This window comes from Erithacus rubecula, assembly GCF_903797595.1.
Source record: "Erithacus rubecula genome assembly, chromosome: 8".
Classification (NCBI taxonomy): Eukaryota; Metazoa; Chordata; class Aves; order Passeriformes; family Muscicapidae; genus Erithacus; species Erithacus rubecula.
In genome coordinates, this window is record NC_136659.1 from 4,693,274 (window position 1) to 4,714,672 (window position 21,399).

Here is a 21,399-nt window from a genome sequence, read left to right on the forward strand (position 1 = left end):
AACCTCTGGTGTCCTGTCCCAGCACAGGAATTGAAATAAGGACTTGCTATCCTCCTCCTCTGTACCTGTTTTATCTTCTCATCCAATTTTTGTTTTTCATTCCTGAAATCCTTTCTTCCTTTAAAAAATATATTTGATGGTGGCTTACAGGATTTTTTTATTGCAAATCACAGGTGATCATAGAAATTATTAGATCATCACAAATTCTTTATTGCAATGAAAATTCTCACAGGTGTAGTGATGCATAAAATTAGTTTAGACTATTTCCATCCAAGTTACACCTCCAGGGTTAATTCTACTGACTCAACCTCCAACTAGTCCCTTGCTGAAGGTCATGGGCTGTAGCAAAGAAGAGATCTGAGCATGACCCTACATGAAAGTGCACCTTTAGCCACTCTCCATCTCTCTTCTTGGTATGCATTTTTTTGGTAAGTTTACCTTCCTTAAAACACATCAATTGAAAATGCAAGTGCCTGGATATCCTGCCAGACTTATATTTTGGATATCCAGACCTTCAGGCTTTTAACTACTAAGTACAAAACATTCTGCAGTATAGTCCATGAGACAGAAACATGGGCCCCATCAAAAGCCTTGCACTTACTAGCAGAAAACTTCAGGAGTCTGGAGAGTAAATAGGAGAGGGATTGCTAGACAAGGGAGGAGCAATCAGTGCTTCAGGATTTTCCTGTGGAAAATGTCAGTCATATAGACTCAGGGAAATCATCAAGTTTAAAGAGTTAGAAGCTGTTTTGCTGTCATGGAAAAAACACAAAAGCCATCTTTTCCTGAAAGCTGTGTCTCTTGGAGAGCATGGAGAGCAGGGGCACCCAACAAGAGACTGAGGGGTAGAAAGATAAACAAAGGACACAGGATGGCAGGCAAACACGGTGAAAACAGAAGGGCCTCCATTGCCTCATGGCTAGTTTATAATAATAAATATATTACAAAGGGAAACCTTTCAGTGTGGGAAGACAACATCCAGCTGATCTCCATTCTATTAGGGTACAGCTTAACCCTAGGAGAGGAAAAAGATGATCAAAGAAAAAGATTAAAGGAAGCAATTTTCAGTGTTAAACACAGTCGTAATGTGGTGGAAAAGAGAAGAACAGCTGAAAGACACCCAGGGTCAGGTCAGGGAGAGATGCCTTGGCTGAAGGTACTGCAGTGTTTTCTGTACTTGTCTGCTTTATTTTTAAACACCCAGAGCCTTTACTTGAGCAACACTTCCTTGAACAAAAAGGAAGCAGAGGAGGAGAGAAGGGCTGTAGAGAGAGAGGCAAATGGGGTTGGAAAAATATGATCTCGCCAGCCATGAAAGTCAAAATTACCGTTTGAAATTGAATCCTCCTGGAGTACTACAGAGGCATGGGGGAAAAGGGGAAGGGAGGGAAAGAAGGAAAGATTTATTACTCAAGCAGAACTAGAATTCTGATTAGAAAAAGGACCATTCAATCCATATCCAAATCTCAGATCAAGAGCAGATCTGAAACCGGGCTTGTTATATTTCCCTCTCCTTTGCATGCATAAAAAATACAGGGGAGGTGCACTTGTTTTAAAGGGGAAAAAAGTCCCTTGATCTCATGAAGCCCTGAACTCTTATATTCCATTTATAGCTCTAGCTAGAATGACATCCCCCTTGATTATCAGGCTGTCCAATCCAGCTGCATGTGTCAGGACTGTATGAGGCACTAAGTGAAATATATATATGCCCTTACAGGGTTTAGCACATCGGGTCCAGGCTGTAGCTCATTCCTCCAGGGTGCAGGCTGTAGCTCATTCTGACCACTGCTCCTCTCCCAGGAATCACTTGTTAAGTGGGTTTTTTAGGTTGGGTGTTGTTTTTTTTTTTTTAAATATTTTTAGGGCACTTTTACTTCCCAGTTTAAGCAGCACAAAATGGCACCAAAGAAGGACGTAAAGAAACCAGCAGCAGCCGCAGCTCCAGCGCCTGCACCAGCACCTGCACCTGCACCAGCCAAGCCCAAAGAACCTGCCATCGACCTCAAGAGCATCAAGGTAAAGGGGTGAGCATGTGCTGGTGTGGGGGAAGGCAGCAGAGCCCTGCCTGAGAGCTGCAGTGAAGCCTGGAGTGTGTTTGGTTCCAGTCCGGGCACTGCGAGGAAATGAATGAGAAACCTCAGCCAGTGGATTTGCTGACCTGCTGAGCTTTTGGCCATTTTAGTAGCTGCAGGCTGTAAGGCATGCTGCATGGTTTAACAAAGGAGTGAAGCCTGGGGATGGCAAAAATATGCTGGAGTGTGGGCCTCAGAACTTTTTACCCAATTGGTACCAGTCTTACCACTTCTGTAAAGATAAATGGCACAACAAAATAAAACCAAAATACCCTAAAGTAGGTACATGAGGACAGGAAAGGGGTTACTGAAACTTGAAATACAATGTCTTCCCATAGCTCTGTACAAAAAGTAATCTTTTATAGTGTAGAATTATTTTCCAAAGTTTTGAACCACCTGATGACCTTTTGGTCATGTGCTTTGAGATCGATATGACTTATGTTTAAAAGAAACAAAACAAAAGAGTTTAAAACAAAGAGATTTTGCAAATTTGCCTTTTTCTTTTAATTTACACTGTACAACAAACATTGGTAAGTCCATGAGCAAGAAAGCCATGGATGGAAGCATTTCTCATCCTTATATGTTTGCTCAGAATTTATAATTTGCTGCAAATCGAAAGCAACAAAGAGAAAGAGTCTTTTGGAGGTTTCCCTCTGACTGCACTGTCATTTGTTTTCATGTCTTTAGAATCTACATGTCAACCAACATCACTAACTGTTGCCCTGACCCTCTGAAGAAAACTCCATTTTGGGAGATTCTTTACTTAGGGAAAAGCAGAGGGAGGCTGAGCAGTTAAGAGATGAAGAGACAGACTAGTTTCTCTGAGTAGGACTATAAATAGTTATTCTGCACCTACCTGGCAAGCTGATTGGTCCCAGGACCAATTTGCTAAATTCTACATAAAGAATCATGCCTATTATGGGTAAAAGAAGGATAAATACTGCTAATAGGACCTATACATGATTAATTGTATTTCAGATACCTTAATACATACAGTCCTGAGATGTAAAGCCATTTAAACTTCTCCAAGTTTACTTTATTTTCCCAATCTGTAGTCAGTATTTTTCTAAAAAGGTATGTGTCTTCTCACAAGATTAAAGCTGAAGCCACTGACAAGAAGAGAAAAAAAAAAAAAAAAAAGACATTTTGAAATACTTAGAAATTTGAAGAGTGCATGGAAAACCCACTAGTTTTGAGCATACTGTCTGAAAATCAGATTAGGCCTCGCATTGCAGTAGATGATGGGAACCAAGCTAAATAACTTAATATGATTTGATAGCTTTCTATGTCCAGTTAATCAGGGGAAAATAGAATTTTGAACTCCATTGAACCTAGCTAATCTATCTTTACATAAATAATAATATATTACCAGCTAAAAAATGTCAGATAGCACTCTGAGGCATCTTTGCAGTTCACTCAAAGGAAATAGCAGCAAGAAATGCACATGGTAGAACAGAGAGAACTCTCCAGGTTCTGTCATATTCAGACTGATAAAAGAAGGGGGACTTTCTTTTGAAAGATAACAGACAAAATATTTTCTTTCAGGTCCAAACCAGCCACCATGGATTTTTACCCCTTTTCACATTTTGAGAGTTCAGGCAGTGAAGAGAAACAATTTCAGGTTATAAGTAACTTGTCTAGGATGTGTGGCAGAGAAAGAAATCAAAGTTCATTGAGTCTTAGCCCAGTCCCTCAATTATTTCTCAGTCCTTCCATTCAATCACCAAATTCTCAGCATGATGAAAGGTACAGCACCATTTCCAGAAAAACTTTGGAAGCAGGGAGTCCTTAAAACTAAGCTTTTGACTGGGACTCAGTGAATAATCCTCACCTGGAGCTCTTGGCAGTGATTTACCAGACACGGAGACAAAAGCTACATCAAGCTTTTGATCTTTAAACAAGATCAGCTGGGCTGTGCTGCAGTCCTCAGGGAATTAGCAGCTTGCTACTCAAGAGAGGTGAGTGGGAATGCCAGGCTACAGTGCCATGATGATTTGAGGAGCCACACAGCAGGTGAACACACAGAGAAGGCTTTGTTAGCTTTTATAAAGACACATCCAAGCCCCTTGTTCCAGCTGGGGTGGGTAAGGGCAGAGTTGCCCAAACAGGGTTTACAGCAGCCAAATTTGTGCACTTCATCCTCAGTTGGCATCAGAATTCAGAACAGTCTCCAAAACAAATTGGTTTACAAACAGATGCCCTTCTTGGCCCATCTTCAGGGAACTTGGTTTTCTGGACTTTTTGGAGCACACATTTTGCAACTTTGGTGCTTTTTTTTCCCTCCTTCCTTAAGAGTACTCAAGCTGAGTTTTTCTATCACCATCAGGATCTGTGACAAAGTTGTGACAGAACATTCGCTCTTTTCTGTCCTTTATCAGTCTCTTGAAATGAACCCAATAAGAGCAAATATTTGGTGATATGCTAATGCCAGCAGCAGCTAATATAAAATATTCTATTTCTGAGCAACATCTATTGACTATAAAACTGAGCAACAGGAATACCCAACTGGTACACTCAAATCTCTAAACTCTGCCCTTTTACAGCTCACCTTGGGCTACAGTACAACAACCACAGGAGGAGAGTGAAGGCAGGGACAAAGAACTTGCTTTTAAATGGAAATGTGAAGACCTATTTCCCTCTACTCAAGGAACAGCATAAAAACTCAACCTGCTTTGCACAAGCGTCTCCAGACAAAATGTATATTTCCAATTTTCCTTCCTACTAACATGTCGATTAAATAATAACAAGAAGGGAACAGGGCAGTGGATGCAGGTGAGAGCCACCACTAGGAACCAACCATGATTAAAATCAAAATGACCATATAGATAATTTTTTTAAGAGAACCTAGGAATTCTGCAATTAAAACTGTGGCCCAGTACACTCATAAAAACACAGCTTATGTGTTTTATCAGACAAGCTTGAGTGACAAGAAATGTTTAACTCATTAAAAGCACTACTATGGGTTTGTGTCTGCAACAACTGGGATGAAACATGAATGATGCAGATGTCTCGTGCTTGGTTTTGCAACAGAGACAGTGGGAAATAGATAAACTTCCCATTGCATAAATCTGTATATTTTAGTCCCTATTACCAACCAGAAAAGTATGGTTTTTTCTAGTGGAAATCTAAGGGTCCTTCCCAGCACATGGAACCAGGCCTTGGACAGAGCCCAGGCTCATAAAACCAACTGGGAATTTTTGGGATGCGAGTGCTGAAGATGCTGAGGGCAGTGTCTCACAGGTTTCTGCTCTGCACGTGGTGATCTGAATGTCTGATGCCTTGATCTGGTCTCACAGCAGGTCCTTTACTTCAGGGATACAGCTGAGTATCTTCCCTTGAGTAGAGACAGAGATTGGGCAAGTGTCCACAGTGGAAGTGTGGTTCAGGGTCCCTGTGCTGGTGTTTTCAAGACTGAAATCCCAGGACATCAATTATGCCATGCCCAACTGCAGATAAGCCACCCAAATGCTTATAAGAAAAACAATTAAAAGCTCCCAACTAGTAAAGACTTGCTAAAATCTTGTGTAACTGTGTGATGCATGGTGATAATGCCTGTTGCATGGAAGCAAGCCATGGTTGTTTTAACCCTGATTGTTTTTAACTGCAGAGCTCTTAAGGCAGTAAAAAGTGTCTCTCCAAGTGTCATTATTTCTTGTTACATTCACTACTTGAGTAGGTTATCTCTGAACAGACGTTGCTTTGGATGTAACCAGAGAGAGAGAAACCCACTGAAATGCACTGACAGAAACCAAGCAGCACTGCAAATGTCAGCTGAAGCAAACTCCACATGAAGCCATGGAGTGAGAGCAGGAATGCCAAGAGTAGCTTTGCTCAAAAGTGCTAAGGGCTCTCTTAGGAAATGGCAGGTTTTTACTTGAAGCTTTTGGCTCAGGTCTTCAAATTATGCCTGATCTGTCTCCAGCTGTGACTGCAGAAGGATTTCCTAGGACGGGTGTTGGACAAAGTCACCAGTCCCAAGTGTCCTTACAGGTAGGAAGGGGGCAGCTGTCAAAACCCACAGCTTAGTTCTGTTTACAAAGCTTTCAGAAGAACTTTGCCTCCTTTTCCTCCTAAACTGCTGCTAAGCAAGGAGCCCATCAAAAGTAGAGACTACCCACATATGTTACTAGAAAATTTCCCTTAATGTCGCTAACTGGAAAAATTGTTTGAAAAATAATTATTTTTTTCTTTAAACAAGACCCATTCTTAGTAATCACAGCTTTAGCAACATTTTAAAAGGAATGCTATAGCCTTGGGAGGCTCTGGTGAATGACAAACTTTGGTAGAAACGGTAGAAAGCAAAATACACAAAATGCAACATTTTGAGAGCTCACAGGGTAACTCCAAGTGTTAACAGGAGTTATGTGGTAGAGCCTTAGTCCCATCAAAACTACTCCACAATATTTCTAAAATACGGTTTTAAGCCTCTTGAGAGCACAGAGACGTTGTAAAAGATAGTAACAAGATATTCAAGTTAATCTTACATAAGGCAAGAAGAAGGTGACAAATTTAGCCAATGACAAGCAGAGAAAGAAGTTGTCTGTAAGGAGATATGAAGTAAGCAACCTGGAAAACTGCCCTTGCTTCACTAAGGCTTTATTACATCTTATACCCACTGCCAAGAAGCACTTTCAACTGGCTGGTTTACCACAGGGCACTTAAATGTCAAGCAGCAAGCGTTTAAATTACATTAATACTCTATCAGTGCCACAGGGAGGCATGTTAAAACAAGAAATCCCTCCAAAAGCAGGGCCCCAGAGCCTCGCCTCTTGTGTATCCCCTTGATTATACACAATAAAGCACAAAAGCAATTAGAAACGGGGCTTGTTTACAAATGAAAAGAGCTGAAGGCACTTTCTCCCCGAAGCTAATGGAATGTTTTTGAAAGGGTGTGATCAGGAGTGCAGGGACAGCACATATCACACCCAGACATTTCAGAAGGGCACGTTAATTAAACGTCAAGGCTCATCCAAAAGTTTTTGCACAGCTGCAAAGTAACTGCGAAGTTTCAAGTTTTAAAAATCCCTGAACTGGAAAGTTACACAAAATGCTTAGGGAAAAAAGTCAAATTAATCTGCAGTCAAGTCATTTAAACAGATATTTCTGAACTATTATTTCAAATCTCATAGCATCTCACACATGCCATTTTCTCTCTTTTATTAATGGGGGTTGTTTTCATTCATTCTTCAATTGTATTTCTAGGCAACTCTGCCCTCAAAACAGACCTCGGTTTCTCAAGAGCTCTTCTTCTAATGTTTCTCTGCCTCCTATTGCAGGAAGCTAAATCCATCATGTTAATTCTTTCTTAAATGAGAAGCAGCCTCTCTAAAACCCGTGGCATTCACGAGGTGAGGGATAGGAAAAGGACAACCTGCTTTTCAGAGGGGTCTGGAAGCTGTGGAATCCTGCACTCAGAGATCTCTGCTAGAAAAGAGGTGTAGCTGTATTAACCAAGGAGAAGACATTAATAGTGAGCAGGTATCATATAAACTATTGTAGGCACAATGCTATCTTAATTAAAATTAATTTTAAAAAATCCCTCTAGTCCTGAAAAGAAGGCTAAATATACAATGAGTATCCTAGGAGAATCTCAATTTTTCTCCTCTCTGATTTTCCAAGATATCTGATATGTCAAAGTCTCTTTTAGACACTACCTTGAAATAGCTGGTGATTCTCTAATAAACTCTTAAGATGATTCACTTCTTGTCACTCATCAAGAGATGACAAACAGATGGAGCTCCTCCATGCTTTAACCCCCAGCAGCACCTTTTCCCAGGGCTTTTCATCCTGTCCAGACCTTTCCTGAGTTTCAGTGAGCACAAGGAGCTGCCCCTCAGCACAGCTGCACACAGTCCCAGTGCCCTGCAGCCTAAAAAGGTGAGTGCAGCATCACACTGCAAAGCTTGGGGCCCTAAGGCACATAAACCAGTTTTTGTGGGAAATCAGAAATTTTGTTGACAGTTTGGAAATTAGGATTTGTGTGGATTTGTTATCCATTCAGCTGGCGATAAAGAGTTGCATACAACCCCTTTAACTGGGATCTGGTTAAAATGCCTCTGGGAACAGAATTACTAGAAGGTAATCACAAACAATGTAAGCAACAAAATGAACAAAGGAAAAAAACCCAAACTCAAAACACACCACCTTTTTCTTTTGTGCAGAGAGCCTTCTGGATAATAACTGCCCATAAATAAGGGCCATATTAATTTAGAGAAATCCAAGTCATTCTGGTCTTTCCCACATATTGCAGTTGCTTCAACCTTTCATTCTTTTTGCTAGGTGTGGGGCATTCAGTTTTTGTTAAACTGAACTCCCCGAAATATCAAAATCATCTCTAATGCCTCAAGACTCACAGTGTCCTCTGACAATGCAGAGAACACTGCCAGGATTAGAAAAAAAGACCAGATCACTGCAAAATACCTATTTGTCCCTTTTGAATTTTCTGAAATCTCCTTTTAGAATTGGAAATCTCACCTTTAATTTCTTTTAAGGAGTATTTGAAATATTTTTCCTCTCAGCTATTTTGTAGCAGCCCTTACTGAAAGCAAGTACATTTTAACCCCCCAACAGACATATTGCCTTAGAGCTGGGTGATTCTTAATTTAAGTGATTGCAACATGCCCTTGCTAGAAAATTCCTCCCCAGTAAAACTCTGCCTAGTTAGATTTTATTCAAGGATCAGTACTAAAATGATGGACTGATATGATGCACTAGTTTTTCCTCATCTGAACTCTGAGCCCAACTCTCATATAGTCAAAAGACAATCAGCTTATATGTAGCCCCCTCTGAGCTGATAATATTTGATAGCTCATTTAAGTCAGATGACTAATCCAGGTATCTGTTTTCTATGACCAAGACAATTATTTTATGCTTGGCATATTTTCCTAAAACAGAAAAAAAAGGAAAAAAAAAAATTTGAAATCTGTTTTCAGAGGAACATTTCCCAGTTGCCAGCACTGGAGAGCAAGACATTGAGGGCAGAGATAAAATTCCAAAAAAATCAACATACTTCATTGACCCAGACTCCATTTCAGCTCTGCCCAAGTCTTTCAAGAGCTCCCCTATTCATGCATGGGGGTTGATAGCCAAGATCTCAATGAACTTTCTCACTCACCTGAATTCCAGCCCCCTCTTTCTATGCAGCCACACCTGATTGTGGCTACATCATGATGAGCACATCCCTGTTCCCACAGGCTAATAGATTACAAATAGCAAAAAAAAAAAAAAAAAAAAAAAAAAAAAAAAAAAAACAAAACCCAACAAAAAAACACCCAAAAGCAAAAAAATGTCAGTGGAGCTTTTATCATATTCAGTATATTTCCAGATATTTTAAAAAATGCAAGTAATTTGTTTGAACAGAGCATTTTCCAGCTAAAATGGCAAGCTCAGAAGAATTTTTGCAGTTGCTTTTTTTTTTTTTAATAGGAAGTAGGAGGTTAATATCTCAAATCCACTTAATTTGATTGATTAGTTTAGAAACAATAGTAAAATGAAGTCTGATTGAGTTTGGTTCTTTCATTCAGAGTATTCAACATACTGAAAAGACACAATCATAAAGGTTATGATTGAGTCTTTTCAGGGCACTCTCTTCAGGTATATTTTCAGGGATTCTCTTCAGGGTAACTAAGCAAGCTACAGGAGAAGATTTTTCTCACTAATATCTCATCTTTAGAAAACCAGGAGTAGTGACTGCTTAGCAGAGGTAACCCATAGAAATTAAAAGTGGGTATTTGAGTTCAAAACTCTGTTGTTGTCACACAACTATTTCCACCCTGGCAAGAGGGAAAGGAAGATGCTTGGAGTAAAGTTTGCCAATCCTTCTACACATCTTAACAACCATTCAGATGTTTGACCTGGTCTTGGGAGATGCTACATGGTGGGCCTTGGTCTTTGCTGCTAAAGAAGCTGCAGCCTCTACATCCTGCTCCCTACCATTATCCCCTTCAATCCAAAAAGCAAGTACCCCTTTCCCCATCATGAATAGACATCTTTCCAATTCACAAAGTCTTTGGGGGTCCTCAGCTTCTATCACAGGTTCTCCTTTGTCTCAGCCTCACAAATGCCTGAACAGCACCCTGCACACACCTGAGAGCTCTAAACCCAGCACCCTGGTTACTATGAATACAGATTTCCCACTGCCCTGCAGGGTACATCTACACATCAGCCACTAACTTCATACAAAAACACACAGATAATTTTTCCCTTTGCAATGTTAAAAATTTGGAAAATGTGATGAAGAGCTTCACAGCAGGAAACCACCTCTGTGGACAGATAACTTTTCTACTCAGTGTCAACAGAGCAGACAGGCAGCAGTACTACTCATCTAATGTTGGGCACGTGTAAGGGGTTGAGCAAAGCCCAGCAAAGATGTGAGGAACCATTCAGCTACATCTCACACATCCTGCAAGATGGCAAACACGTGGCACTCCTCACCCTCGATGCTCCTTGCTCACTGACCCTGCAGCTCATCAGAGAAATAGAATCCTTCCCTATAAGGAAGTCTTGGTAGGTCTGGACAAGGAATATCTCCTCCTGATGGTACGGACCCAGAAAGTGCTGACATGAATCAAACTTATTGCTTGTCACTCCCTGCCCCTCTTCAGCCTCCTAAAAATAACCATCATAAGATGCCCATCAAGACATGGAGCCTCCTGTCACTTTGCCCTAAGAAAGCTAAAGAACTCGCCAAGGGGAGGGACCTCTTCCTTCTGACACCTAATCCTGGCAATGCCGTCAGCACTACGGGATAAATAAGGGGAAGAAAGGCAAGGAAAGCAGGACCACTCTCAAGAACCTCTCAGCTAATCCCTCCTGCCTGCCTGCTGCTCTGCATTTCCAGCTCAACCATGGTGGGTGCACTGGAAAGCTAATAGAAGCCAGCCAGGGTATTTTACATCAGTAAATAGAGCTTCTTGCCCAGGGTAGGTCTTGGGGGGTGGGGGAAGGACAGTCCAGAAGACAATTTGGGTTTGCTTGGTTTTCCTGTTTAAACCTAAAAGGCTGTGAAAGGTTTCCAGTTAGTCTTCAGTTCTGATGCAGGCAACAGTGGCGGGGCAGCTCCCATAGTTTCCAACAATTTCCTAAACTTTTTTAATAAATGCAACCAGCTAAAGTGGTGAGGAAAGGTGGTATTTTTATATATGCAAATATAATAGATTAGTACTTTATGAGACAAGGTACCATCAAAACCTAATTTGAGTCATAAAGGGATTAATTTAATTTCTATGTTAATGAAAAAACAGCTTGTTTAAAAATATTACTTCAAATTATAAAATTAAAATGGATCTATGCTAGAACAATGTATGGACCTGATGGTAATTAACTACTTCTTTTCTAGTTTAGAGACTTTCCGTTTTTGTTGCTTCTTGCCACAGCTCTGACTTTCCCTGGGATGTAGATTTTAATGCAAACTTCAAGAATAGACTTGCTGATGCATTTTCATGCAGGAAGTTGCTAGATTAGGTTGCTATGGCCTAACTACATTAGGCAAGACAGTGGTGGAAACACTCAGGTACTTTGTGCTATTTATTTTCTCTCAGTGCATTTTCAGCAGTACTAGTTCTCTTTTTTCTCTCTCTTTTTCTCCCCATCTGCAGTCCTTCTCTGCTGATGAAATCAATGGTAAGTGAAATCAAAGTTAAACTTTAATGGGGGGGCAGGAGGGGGAACAAAATGGTTACCAAATGCTAAATATTCACTAGCCTTAAGAGCTCTTTTGCTATCTGCATTACTTCTGCACATTTGACAGGCCACTATTTTGCTCTTCTGGAAGATGACTCATGGATTGAGCTGGATGCTTTAGAAAACACACAGGTTGTCCCCCAGCCCCCCTTCCTAAGCTATTTTTTGTGATTGATTTCCTTCCAACAGATCGAGTTCTCCAAGGAGCAGCAGGATGGTAAGTTACAAGAGAGATGATGTATTTTACATGTATGTGGGTTCAAAAAAGAGCTGCAGGCTCCGAAATTAACTTTATGAAACAATGAGCTAAGACTTCATCTGGTATAAATCACCACACTCTTGACTTCAGAACAGTGATGACTTATGCTGAACAAGAAGGTGACCATAGATCTACACATAATCTGGATGTTTGCTTTCATGCTATCTGAACTGAGAAGTTTATACCATGGTACAAAGAGGAAATACACTGTCTCTACCCACTGAATATTCTTAACTTGTGCTCATGTTCTGGCTCTTCACAAGGATGCTGAAAATAACTCTTGAACTTGACAGTCCCAGGGGAAATAGGCAGAAGGAAGACAACAGAAGGAGGAAGTGGGCTGAAAATTTAACTTAGCTACAGTGACTTTGCAATCTCACATGAACAGAAGATGCAAGAGTTCTACATGTCACTTTTGCCAGGAGGTGTTGTGGAAGGGGAGGAACCAAGGCTCTTTTAGTGTAAAAGTATTCTTTAAGCATGGAAATAGTCAGCAAATAAGTGACTTGTGTAAAATGCTGCTTATACAATGGTCTGGATATGCTGCAATTCTTGAGCATCTTGCTGTATTATTTGATTCACAAGCAACTTGCAGCTTCCAAAGTTTTTGTTTCAATCTTCTAGAAAGACAAAGATGACAATGACATGAACAATAGTTCCCACTGAAGCTCTGGAAATCTAATTGTTAGTGTTTCAATAGCCTAAGATATGCATTTGGGCTATATTAAGTAATATTTTAAAATGTCAAAAAATTAGTAACACATAGAGTAGACTGAAGAAAGTGTTTTAAAAGGAAGATACAAGGATTTCCTAGAAATTCAGAGGGAGTGGAATAGCTAGAAACAGGTCTTGAGAGAGCCCTAAATGTTGTGAAGATGAGCCTGCTCTTGGTAAAACCAATCAAAGCAATAAGGAGAGGTACAGTGCAGCAAGTGGGAGTAGTAAAAATTCTCTTCTTGCAGTCCAAACTCTCTTGGTCACAAGAGAAATCATTTGGAATCTTCCTTACTTCTTAATTCTGAAAATTTTACGAAAGGACTGGGTAGGTTCATGGAAAAATATCCTTAATTCAAAGCTGCTGGCATGTGTAATGAAGCAAAATATTTCTTACAGTTTCCCTGTGTATTTCAGATCATCCAGCTGCTGTAACATTACAATGGCTGAACCAAGCAGCAGAGCAAATAGAAACTACTTGAGAGAGGGAGAATTTCTCACCCTCAGTAACTATTTCCATCCACACAGGCTGATGGACCAGCAGCTGGGTAGTACCATCCTCAGACAGACTTTAAACATGCTTGCTCTAGCAGAAGTATAAACTAGGACTGGCCATTAAAAAAATATAAATTAAAAATAAAAACCCACAGCAAAGAAGATATATTGCAGTGAAATGCATGCCTGACAGACAAAAATATATCAGTCTTTTTCTCCAGATTGGGGAGCTATGTTCAGAACCCAGTGAACATAAAACTTCACAGGATTTACAAAATGGAGAAACTCTCCTGATGGCTTTGCTGTTAGCACACTGGCAATGTTTTATACCTCACTGTAGCTAAATGTCATTGATTTAGCAGATGAAAGATCAGACCATACAGTATAAATCAGCTGCACCCACCTCAGCTATTGGAACTGATATCAGGAAACTCTACACAGTCCAGAAGGCCATAATTTCATACCCTGCAATAAAAGTGGAAGGAAAGAAAGGTGGCAGCAAAGGGTTATAGGTGTCCCAGATGAGACAGTAAGAGGATTGGTTTCAGATGGATTAGATTGAAGCCTAGCAGGCTGGCACTGTGTATCAGCACTTCTACTGGGTGCCAGCAACAACTCCACCAAGGTGGTACAAAGAAGATAAAGCAAAAACATAAATACCTCTGCATCACATCCCCAGCAGAAGATGAATGAAGACATGATCCAAAATGTGGCTTCTTACTCCTAAACCTGCCCAAAGCAGAATGAACATTACACAGGCTGTGAGACACAAAGCCTGTGTGGCTGCTGGATGAGAATCATGGCCAAGAAAAAGACATTTCACTTGGTTTACTTGGAGTTAAACCACAGCACCATGAGACACTGCAGTGCAGAAGAGACCAACAGCACAGACCAAGATGTTTGTGGCATATAGGGTTCAAAGACAGCTTTTTAGCCACACAGTTGATCTTTGTCCCCTCCTCTGTTTTTTAAAGCCACATTTCTTTAATCCAACAATTTTAAAAACCAAAAAATATAGTAATATGATTGACATGGAACTTCACAGCACAAGATGAAGGCTGGCAATGAAATGAAGGCAACTATCTGTGCTGATTTTTGTAGGAGAAATGCCTGAATGTGAAGGCCTTGAACAACAAGGGGAAATAATTGAACACTGATCACTTGGCACCACTGAAAGAAGTCTCAAAGTGAACACAATGGAAATGCCCAGGAAAAAGCACCACATGAGTACTTCCACTGGAACAGTGGAATATTCATGCATCAGTAGGAAGCAGGGATAAACTACAAAGAACAGAAAAAAAGAGGGAACAAACATCTTCAGAAATCCTATTGTAAGGCAATTTTAAGGGAAAACAACAGTAAAAGCATTTGAAATCCACCTTCAAGTTTCCTACTAGCCCTGTGTTGTTGAGATGCTGGGATTGCAGGCAGAACCCACTGAAGCAGGCAAAGGTTTTGCACTGCCAGGCACTTGACAGTCCCAGTTCTCTGGAGAGATAAGGTGCAGTGGATAACAACATTTCATCATCTGATGCTACATCATGTGAAGAAACCTGTTCTTGAATGACAGTGTTGGTAGAGAACTTATCTTTTCCTGTCCTTGAAATTACTACAGGGTCAATCACAAAGTTATTGATGGCTATTAGAGCCAGGAAAGGTAGATATAAAAGTTTAAAAATAGTGAAACTGAAATGTCAGAGGGGAGGAGTTTTTCTTGGGACTGTGGGCCAAAGATTCCCCTGGAGTCAGTGGAACAGAGCCAGGAGACAACAGGCTCACATCCTTGTGAATAGGGAGCTGCCTGGCTCAGTGTTGCTTTTCTCTTGCAGACTTCAAGGAGGCCTTCCTCCTCTTTGACAGGACTGGGGATGCCAAGATCACCCTCAGCCAGGTTGGCGATATCGTCCGGGCACTGGGGCAGAACCCTACCAATGCAGAGATCAACAAAATCCTGGGAAACCCCAGCAAGGAGGGTGAGTGCCCTACAGCCTTTGGGGCTGTTCTGGGACTGGGGAACAGCACCAACAGTCACAGCAGCAGAGAGGGGAGCTTTTGCTCTGATGGGGAGTGAGAAGAACCATGCAACAACACATGGTATTTCACTCATTCCTTTGGAAGAGAATGGTGCTGATGGGGAATAAAGGGAAACCCTCTGCTTGAGACACAGGGAGTTCTCTCTAGGGACTCTTTTGGTGTCAGCTCAGTGTAGGTATAACACACACTCACTGCTGCTCACAGTCCATTAGTGCCTCAGCCTCTGCTTGGAGAGCTGTGAGTCCATTTCTAACAACTCATGCTCAGCCCTTCAGGTCCTTCCAGTGCAAGAGCTGCAAAAACCAATACACACTCTGGGACTCTGGGAGCCCACTTGTATATTTTAGCTGACTGGAATGGTCTTCCCAAAGTTCCTACAAACCTGGGCACACTGAAGTATGTGTTGGCCATTTATTACTGCAGCCATTTTTTATTTCCTTTTCCTCCCCTTTAGAGATAAAAAGAAAGGATAAATACTATAGTCCCCTCATTTTAAGAAGGACCTAGAAGAAGGTGATCCCTGATTTCAGTCATGCAGAACCATATTAAGACAGGCTAAATTATATGCACATCCTCTGGCCTGACAACTCTAAGGAACAATTCAGAAAGCTTTGGCACCATCAAGAAGCATTGAGGGCTAACACAGAGGTGAGATCATATAAGGACTTTCAGTGATTCCAGCAATAACTGACAGTGACTTTGATATATCAGCACGGTAAAATAGATTTTGTAACAACTGTATAATGCCAAGTATCTGTCCATCTATTTCCATTTATTATATTTTGTTGCTGCCCAGATGAAGGCTGGCAATGGAAAGACCCAGGAGGAAAGAAGAAAGAATAAAAAATATTCTTTCATTTGGCAGCCTTGCTTAAAAAAACCCCAAAACAAACCAAAATGAGCAACACTTGGGGAAATTCTCACTGAAGACTACAACTTTTGGCTCATGAGAGGAAAGGGCTTACATGGACTAAGCTCAAGAGATCTTACACCTCCATTGTGGACATGCCCAAATTTACTATTGGCAACACACCACACTGTACTTTCCTAGTTTTAATTAGTTTATTCTTTTGCTAAGAGGCTCTGCCACCACATCAAAGAGACCCTGAAGAGGTCAGTAACATGTGAGCAACCTCAGCAGCTTGTCTAAGTCACCACATCTCACCCTGGTTACCTTTTCCCCGTTGCTGGGGCTCAAGATTTTTGTTTGACTGTATTCTGCAGTTCCCTCACTCCCTAAGTATCTTCAAAGATTAACTCATACAGCAAATTCCATTTCTGAAAGAAAAATATAGCATGCACACAAGCATATAAAGCTATGTGAGAAGGATCCTGGATGTGAAAAATCAGATGTATGTGAAAACTAACTCATAGGATAAGAGAATCCAGATTCTGCAAAGGAACTGTCAATTTCTAAGACAAAGTCTAAAGGCAAGAAAGAGCTGTGCAAAGGAGATAGGGGAGGCTCTTCCACATTTGAGTGCAAATATGACTAAGGAATACACATACAAATATCTAGCACGTAACAACTAGTGGTTTGGTTTTTCCCCAGAGATGAATGCCAAGAAGATTACTTTTGAGGAGTTCCTGCCCATGCTGCAAGCAGCTGCCAACAACAAGGAGCAGGGCACCTTTGAGGACTTTGTTGAAGGTCTGCGTGTCTTTGACAAGGAAGGCAATGGCACAGTCATGGGCGCTGAGCTCCGCCATGTGCTGGCTACTCTGGGTAAGGGACCATCCTCTCTGCAAGCCCTTCCCCTACTGCTGCTCTTGAGGCATGAGACAAGAAGGAAAGGTAGTTCAAACAGTTTGAAGAGGTAGGAAGCTACCAAGACTCTGGGTTTCCTAACTGTGAATCCACAAAGAGAGCAATCAGAGCTTTGGGGTTCCTACTAGAGACCAAAGGAAAAGGTTAGGCTTATGACATCTAAAGTCAGACAAGATATTAGGAGTGACTGTTATTTGATGAATAGAGAGAAAAAAGTAGAGGATTTGCTGCATAGAAATTTCTTTACTCTGTAGGAATAATCAGAATCCCTATGCATCTCTGATCTCAGAATCCCTATGTGTCTCTGTCTTCTAAAGAAAGTTAAAATTATTTAAGCTCATGTCATATATAGGTATTTTTTCACTAACTCATAAAATAAGGAAAGCCTGTGTAGAAGCAGTTGGTTTCAGCCTCAGTTCTGTGTGGAAGAATGAGACAAGTTCTCTCCACTCTCAGGTGAGAAGATGACAGAAGAAGAAGTAGACGAACTCATGAAAGGCCAGGAGGACTCAAATGGCTGCATCAACTACGAGGGTAGGTGCAAGAGTTCAACATCCACCCTACATTTCTCCCCTCTTGCAGTTCCATCACAGTGGCCTTTTAGCTTCTCAGGCCAATCAGATAAATATCCAGCTGAGTTAGGTCAAAGGACTTTTGTGTGAAAACATGGCAATATGCTTATCCTGCAGTGCTACCATGCAAAAGACTCCACTCAACCACAGCAGAGGCTGTTTGGATCAACACCAAACTCTTTCTGTAGAGCAGTTGCAGTGATTCTATCCAATAGCTACTGTCCTATCACACTTAAGCAAGAAGAGAGCTTAATTTGTACAACATTGAACACTTAAAACTTTCATCACTGTATCAGATCAAATCCAAGCAGGTAGTTATTTTAATGCCATCAGCTCATGAACAGCTGTTAATTTTAGAGTTATTTCCCAAGTTATTTCCCAAATGTTATATAACATTTGCTGCTCCTTCTAACTAGCATATCTGTATTTTTCCACAGCATTTGTAAAGCACATCCTGTCTGTCTAAGAGGAATTCCCCAGGTACCAATTGGTATGTATGTTCTTCTCATTTGCACAATTAACTTCATCTGCTTGCTATCCGTAAAGGTTTCTGTATATTCATAGACAACACAAGCTACAAAACCATGACACCAACATTTCCCCAACAATATGAAAATAATGAAATGAGGCTGTTGTCCAAAAGCAAAGACAGCAGGAGTGCAGGTTCCTGGCTCTTGTTCACAGCCCTGCAACTCATTGGTGTTTAGCAAACTTTTCAAACACAATGCAAATTGACAGTCTGAGATATTTATCCTAGAAGAACAACTAATTTTTTAAAATTGAAATCAAAGCAATACCTTCCAATAATTTGTAGATTTCTGTAGAGTGGCCTTAATATTCATGTGAGCTACTGAGAACAGGTCTTGAACCAAAATAATCATCTGAAGAATATTGTCACAGTCATTATCAGTAGCCAAAAGAGGGCTTCAAATGTACCCAATTATTTAGGACTTTTCCACAAGTGGGGGAAAATAAAACAAGAACACCCCCACCCCCTAACCCTTATATGCTGCTATTTTGTCCAGAGGAAGAAAAAAAAAAATCACACAAAACAACCCCCAAAACAGCAGCTGCTTTTAAAATACAAATAAACTATTGTGGGCTTATGTGAACTGCCAGTTGTTCGATCCAAGGAAATACACATTCCCAGCTGTATGAAACAAACACCTCAAAACAGAAATCAAGGGCTCACTTTGTCATTTTGCAAGTGTTTCTTCAGCCAACATTGACTTCAAATAAAACTCTCCCATTCCTTCCCAGAACAAGCCAAAATTAGAAAGACCAGATGGCACTGGAGATATGCCTGAAATTCTTGCTCAGTCTGTCAACATGGAAACTGCATAGAACTGGATGATATGACTCCAACCCCACCATTTTTTACCAGCACATCCATGGGTATCACCTTTGGGACACTACGCTTTCATTTAAAAAACCTGAGCTTTTTGAATAAGCTCTACTACTGAATAAACTCAAGCATCCAGGGTCCATCCATCCCAGTTATCTCTTTCCATGTTATTTGCATTGAAACAATGTAATTTCTTGGAAAAATAAAACATCCATAAATCCTTGTGGTCACTTTGTGGCTATGAAGTCTTTTTTCCCCATCTGTTCAAACCCACTCAAAGCAGTATCCAGCAGTTAATTAATTTTCCCTGAATATTGCATGCCACAAAATAAAGTTTTATAAAAAATACAAATGTGGACATTTCCAGTAGGTCATTTCACTTGATCCTAATGAAAAATTCTTTGTTTGGGGTCTGGGAGGAGGAGTAATTAATTAGGGCACTCTCACAAACATCAGCACTTACAACATTTTTGGGAGTAAAAGACCAGCTCCAAAGGTGGTGCAAGATCCAAAACCAGGCAGGGTGGCCCTGCTGCAGGGGACTGTTCAGAGTCACTTTTCACAGCAAAATCTCTGTACTGCTGCAAGAGCAGGTAAGCAGCACTCTTAGAAAGAATCCTACCTGCTGTCTGCCTTTACAGCTTCATGGACAACTAGGAATGTGAGGTTCTTGACCTCCGGTGCTCTTAGGCTTATACTTCATCAGCTTATTTTAAAAGAGCAAAGCAGCTAATAGTTGGAAAGGTTATTTATTACAAAGCACATCTTATTACAAAGCACATCAGTCTCAAAAGTATGCAGAGAAGCAATGGTAAAGCAGTAGCAAAGCAATGGCAAATGCAGTGGCAATAAGCAAATGGCTAAAAGCTAGAATAGCTAAAAGCACCAACTCTCCCCAATATATACTCTTATATAGGATTTTTCTAACAAGCTAAGACAAACTCAGACCAACCACTCCTTAACTTATTAGAATTCTAGTTTATTAGCATGCCAAGTTACATATAAGACTACTCATACAACCTGTTTTGTTCTGTTTGAAAAATGTAAGCAATATTCTTACTATAGCTCTATTATGACTAAGTCCTGTCTACAACTGTGGGCCTGGAGCTTCTTGCTGAAAATATCAGTATGTTTTTAACTTTCACTAGAACTTGAACTACTACTGTGAAATCTAGACCTTTTACTTGGTAAAAGAATTAGAGCTCACCCTAAAACTTACTAACTTACTTTTACTTAAAGGTCTGTTTATATGTGAGTGGCTTAATATACTTCAATGCATCCAAAGGCTTTAATTCAATCCCTACACTCTAATTTCTCTCCGAAAATTCAGAGAGACCCCTAACTCATTAAGTCCAACATAGAAAGAGCAATCAGAAGTTACAGCCACCCTGAAATGCTCTGTAACTGGGAACAGGCTCAGTGCCAAGCAAGAGGCCAACTACCCCTTCTGCAGCAACAATGGGAATAGCCATTGCTCAGGGAAGTATTGTCACACCCCTGCCCTTAAATGTCTCTCCTCTCTCTTCCTTAAGTGTTCATGAAACTGCCTTAATCCCCATGGGGGTATCAGCCTGTTCTATAAAAATCCCACCTTGCCTTATTGGGCTGCTATGCACGAAATGACCATAATTCAAGTGCCAACAGGTGCAGAGGGGGTGGCTGGCACCAGAATAAACCACAGCCATTCAAACAACAGCTGCCCCTTCTCTGAGGCTTCCCAAAGAATCTCCCATTTAAACCCTCCCCATGCTGCAACACAGGGCCAAATGAACCTGTGATTTATACCCTGACCAGAGACTTATGCCAGCAGATAGCTTACAAAGGCTTGCAGTTGCTACACTCAAAATGCAAAAAATCCAGGTAGAAGAAAGAAGTAAAAAGGACTTATTAAACTTCTTCCTAATAGGATAATTAAAGAAAGTGCAGAATACACAAGCAGACTCAAAACACTGCTACACATTCTACTGTTCCTCAACATCCTGCCTCTACACCCATACTCCAGGCAGCTTCTCTTTCCAAGAAACTGTGGGCCTCAGTTGATGGGAAAGCAAAAACTGAAAACCAAATCAAAATTTCATTACATATATATATATATACACATACACACATATGTGTGTGTAAGCATATGTATATGTACATCTATATCTATATTTGTCTATATCTATCTCTAATTTATATGCTGTCAGCCTCTTTTTCACACTGCCTTGTCAATGTTACACTGACTTACAGTCACAGAACCTGCCTAGTCCAAGGCTGGACACAGCCCTAAAGGAAAGGCTGAGTTTTCCATCATTTTTTTGAAATTGTAAGTTTTACTAACTTCTAAAATATTTGGGACCTAAGAAACCTACAAATCAGATGATTTCTCATCACTGTAGAAGCAGACAGATTGTTAAGCTTGCTAGTTTTTAAAAACTCACATTCATATTTTTGTTTAAAAAGCCAGATTAGGAGACATA

At 40.6% G+C, this 21,399-nt stretch overlaps 1 protein-coding gene across 3 annotated transcripts; it reads left to right on the top strand.

Moving 5' to 3' along the window:
• Positions 1–1,840: 1,840 nt before the first annotated feature.
• On the top strand, positions 1,841–19,170 carry MYL1 (myosin light chain 1). Of its 3 annotated transcripts, none has more exons than XM_079310622.1 (7): positions 1,841–2,016; positions 11,943–11,970; positions 15,051–15,194; positions 16,808–16,981; positions 17,480–17,557; positions 18,033–18,085; positions 18,856–19,170. In XM_079310622.1, exons 1-6 carry the CDS (start codon positions 1,897–1,899, stop codon positions 18,059–18,061), a joined length of 573 nt encoding a protein of 190 aa, XP_079166748.1. In that variant the 5' UTR covers positions 1,841–1,896; the 3' UTR covers positions 18,062–18,085; positions 18,856–19,170. The 3 variants fall into 3 exon arrangements, with proteins under 3 accessions (XP_079166748.1, XP_079166750.1, XP_079166749.1); XM_079310624.1 differs by lacking the exons at positions 1,841–2,016; positions 11,943–11,970 and adding exons at positions 10,789–10,921; positions 11,669–11,693; XM_079310623.1 differs by lacking the exon at positions 1,841–2,016 and adding an exon at positions 11,669–11,693.
• Positions 19,171–21,399: the final 2,229 nt, after the last annotated feature.

Bases quoted from the DNA above. Each gene is read 5' to 3' on its own strand.
- MYL1 (XM_079310622.1), top strand. From the start codon at position 1,897: ATGGCACCAAAGAAGGACGTAAAGAAACCAGCAGCAGCCGCAGCTCCA. The intron at 16,982-17,479 runs GTAAGGGACCAT...CTCCACTCTCAG, and splicing joins CCATGTGCTGGCTACTCTGG to GTGAGAAGATGACAGAAGAA. The intron at 17,558-18,032 runs GTAGGTGCAAGA...ATTTTTCCACAG, and splicing joins TGGCTGCATCAACTACGAGG to CATTTGTAAAGCACATCCTG.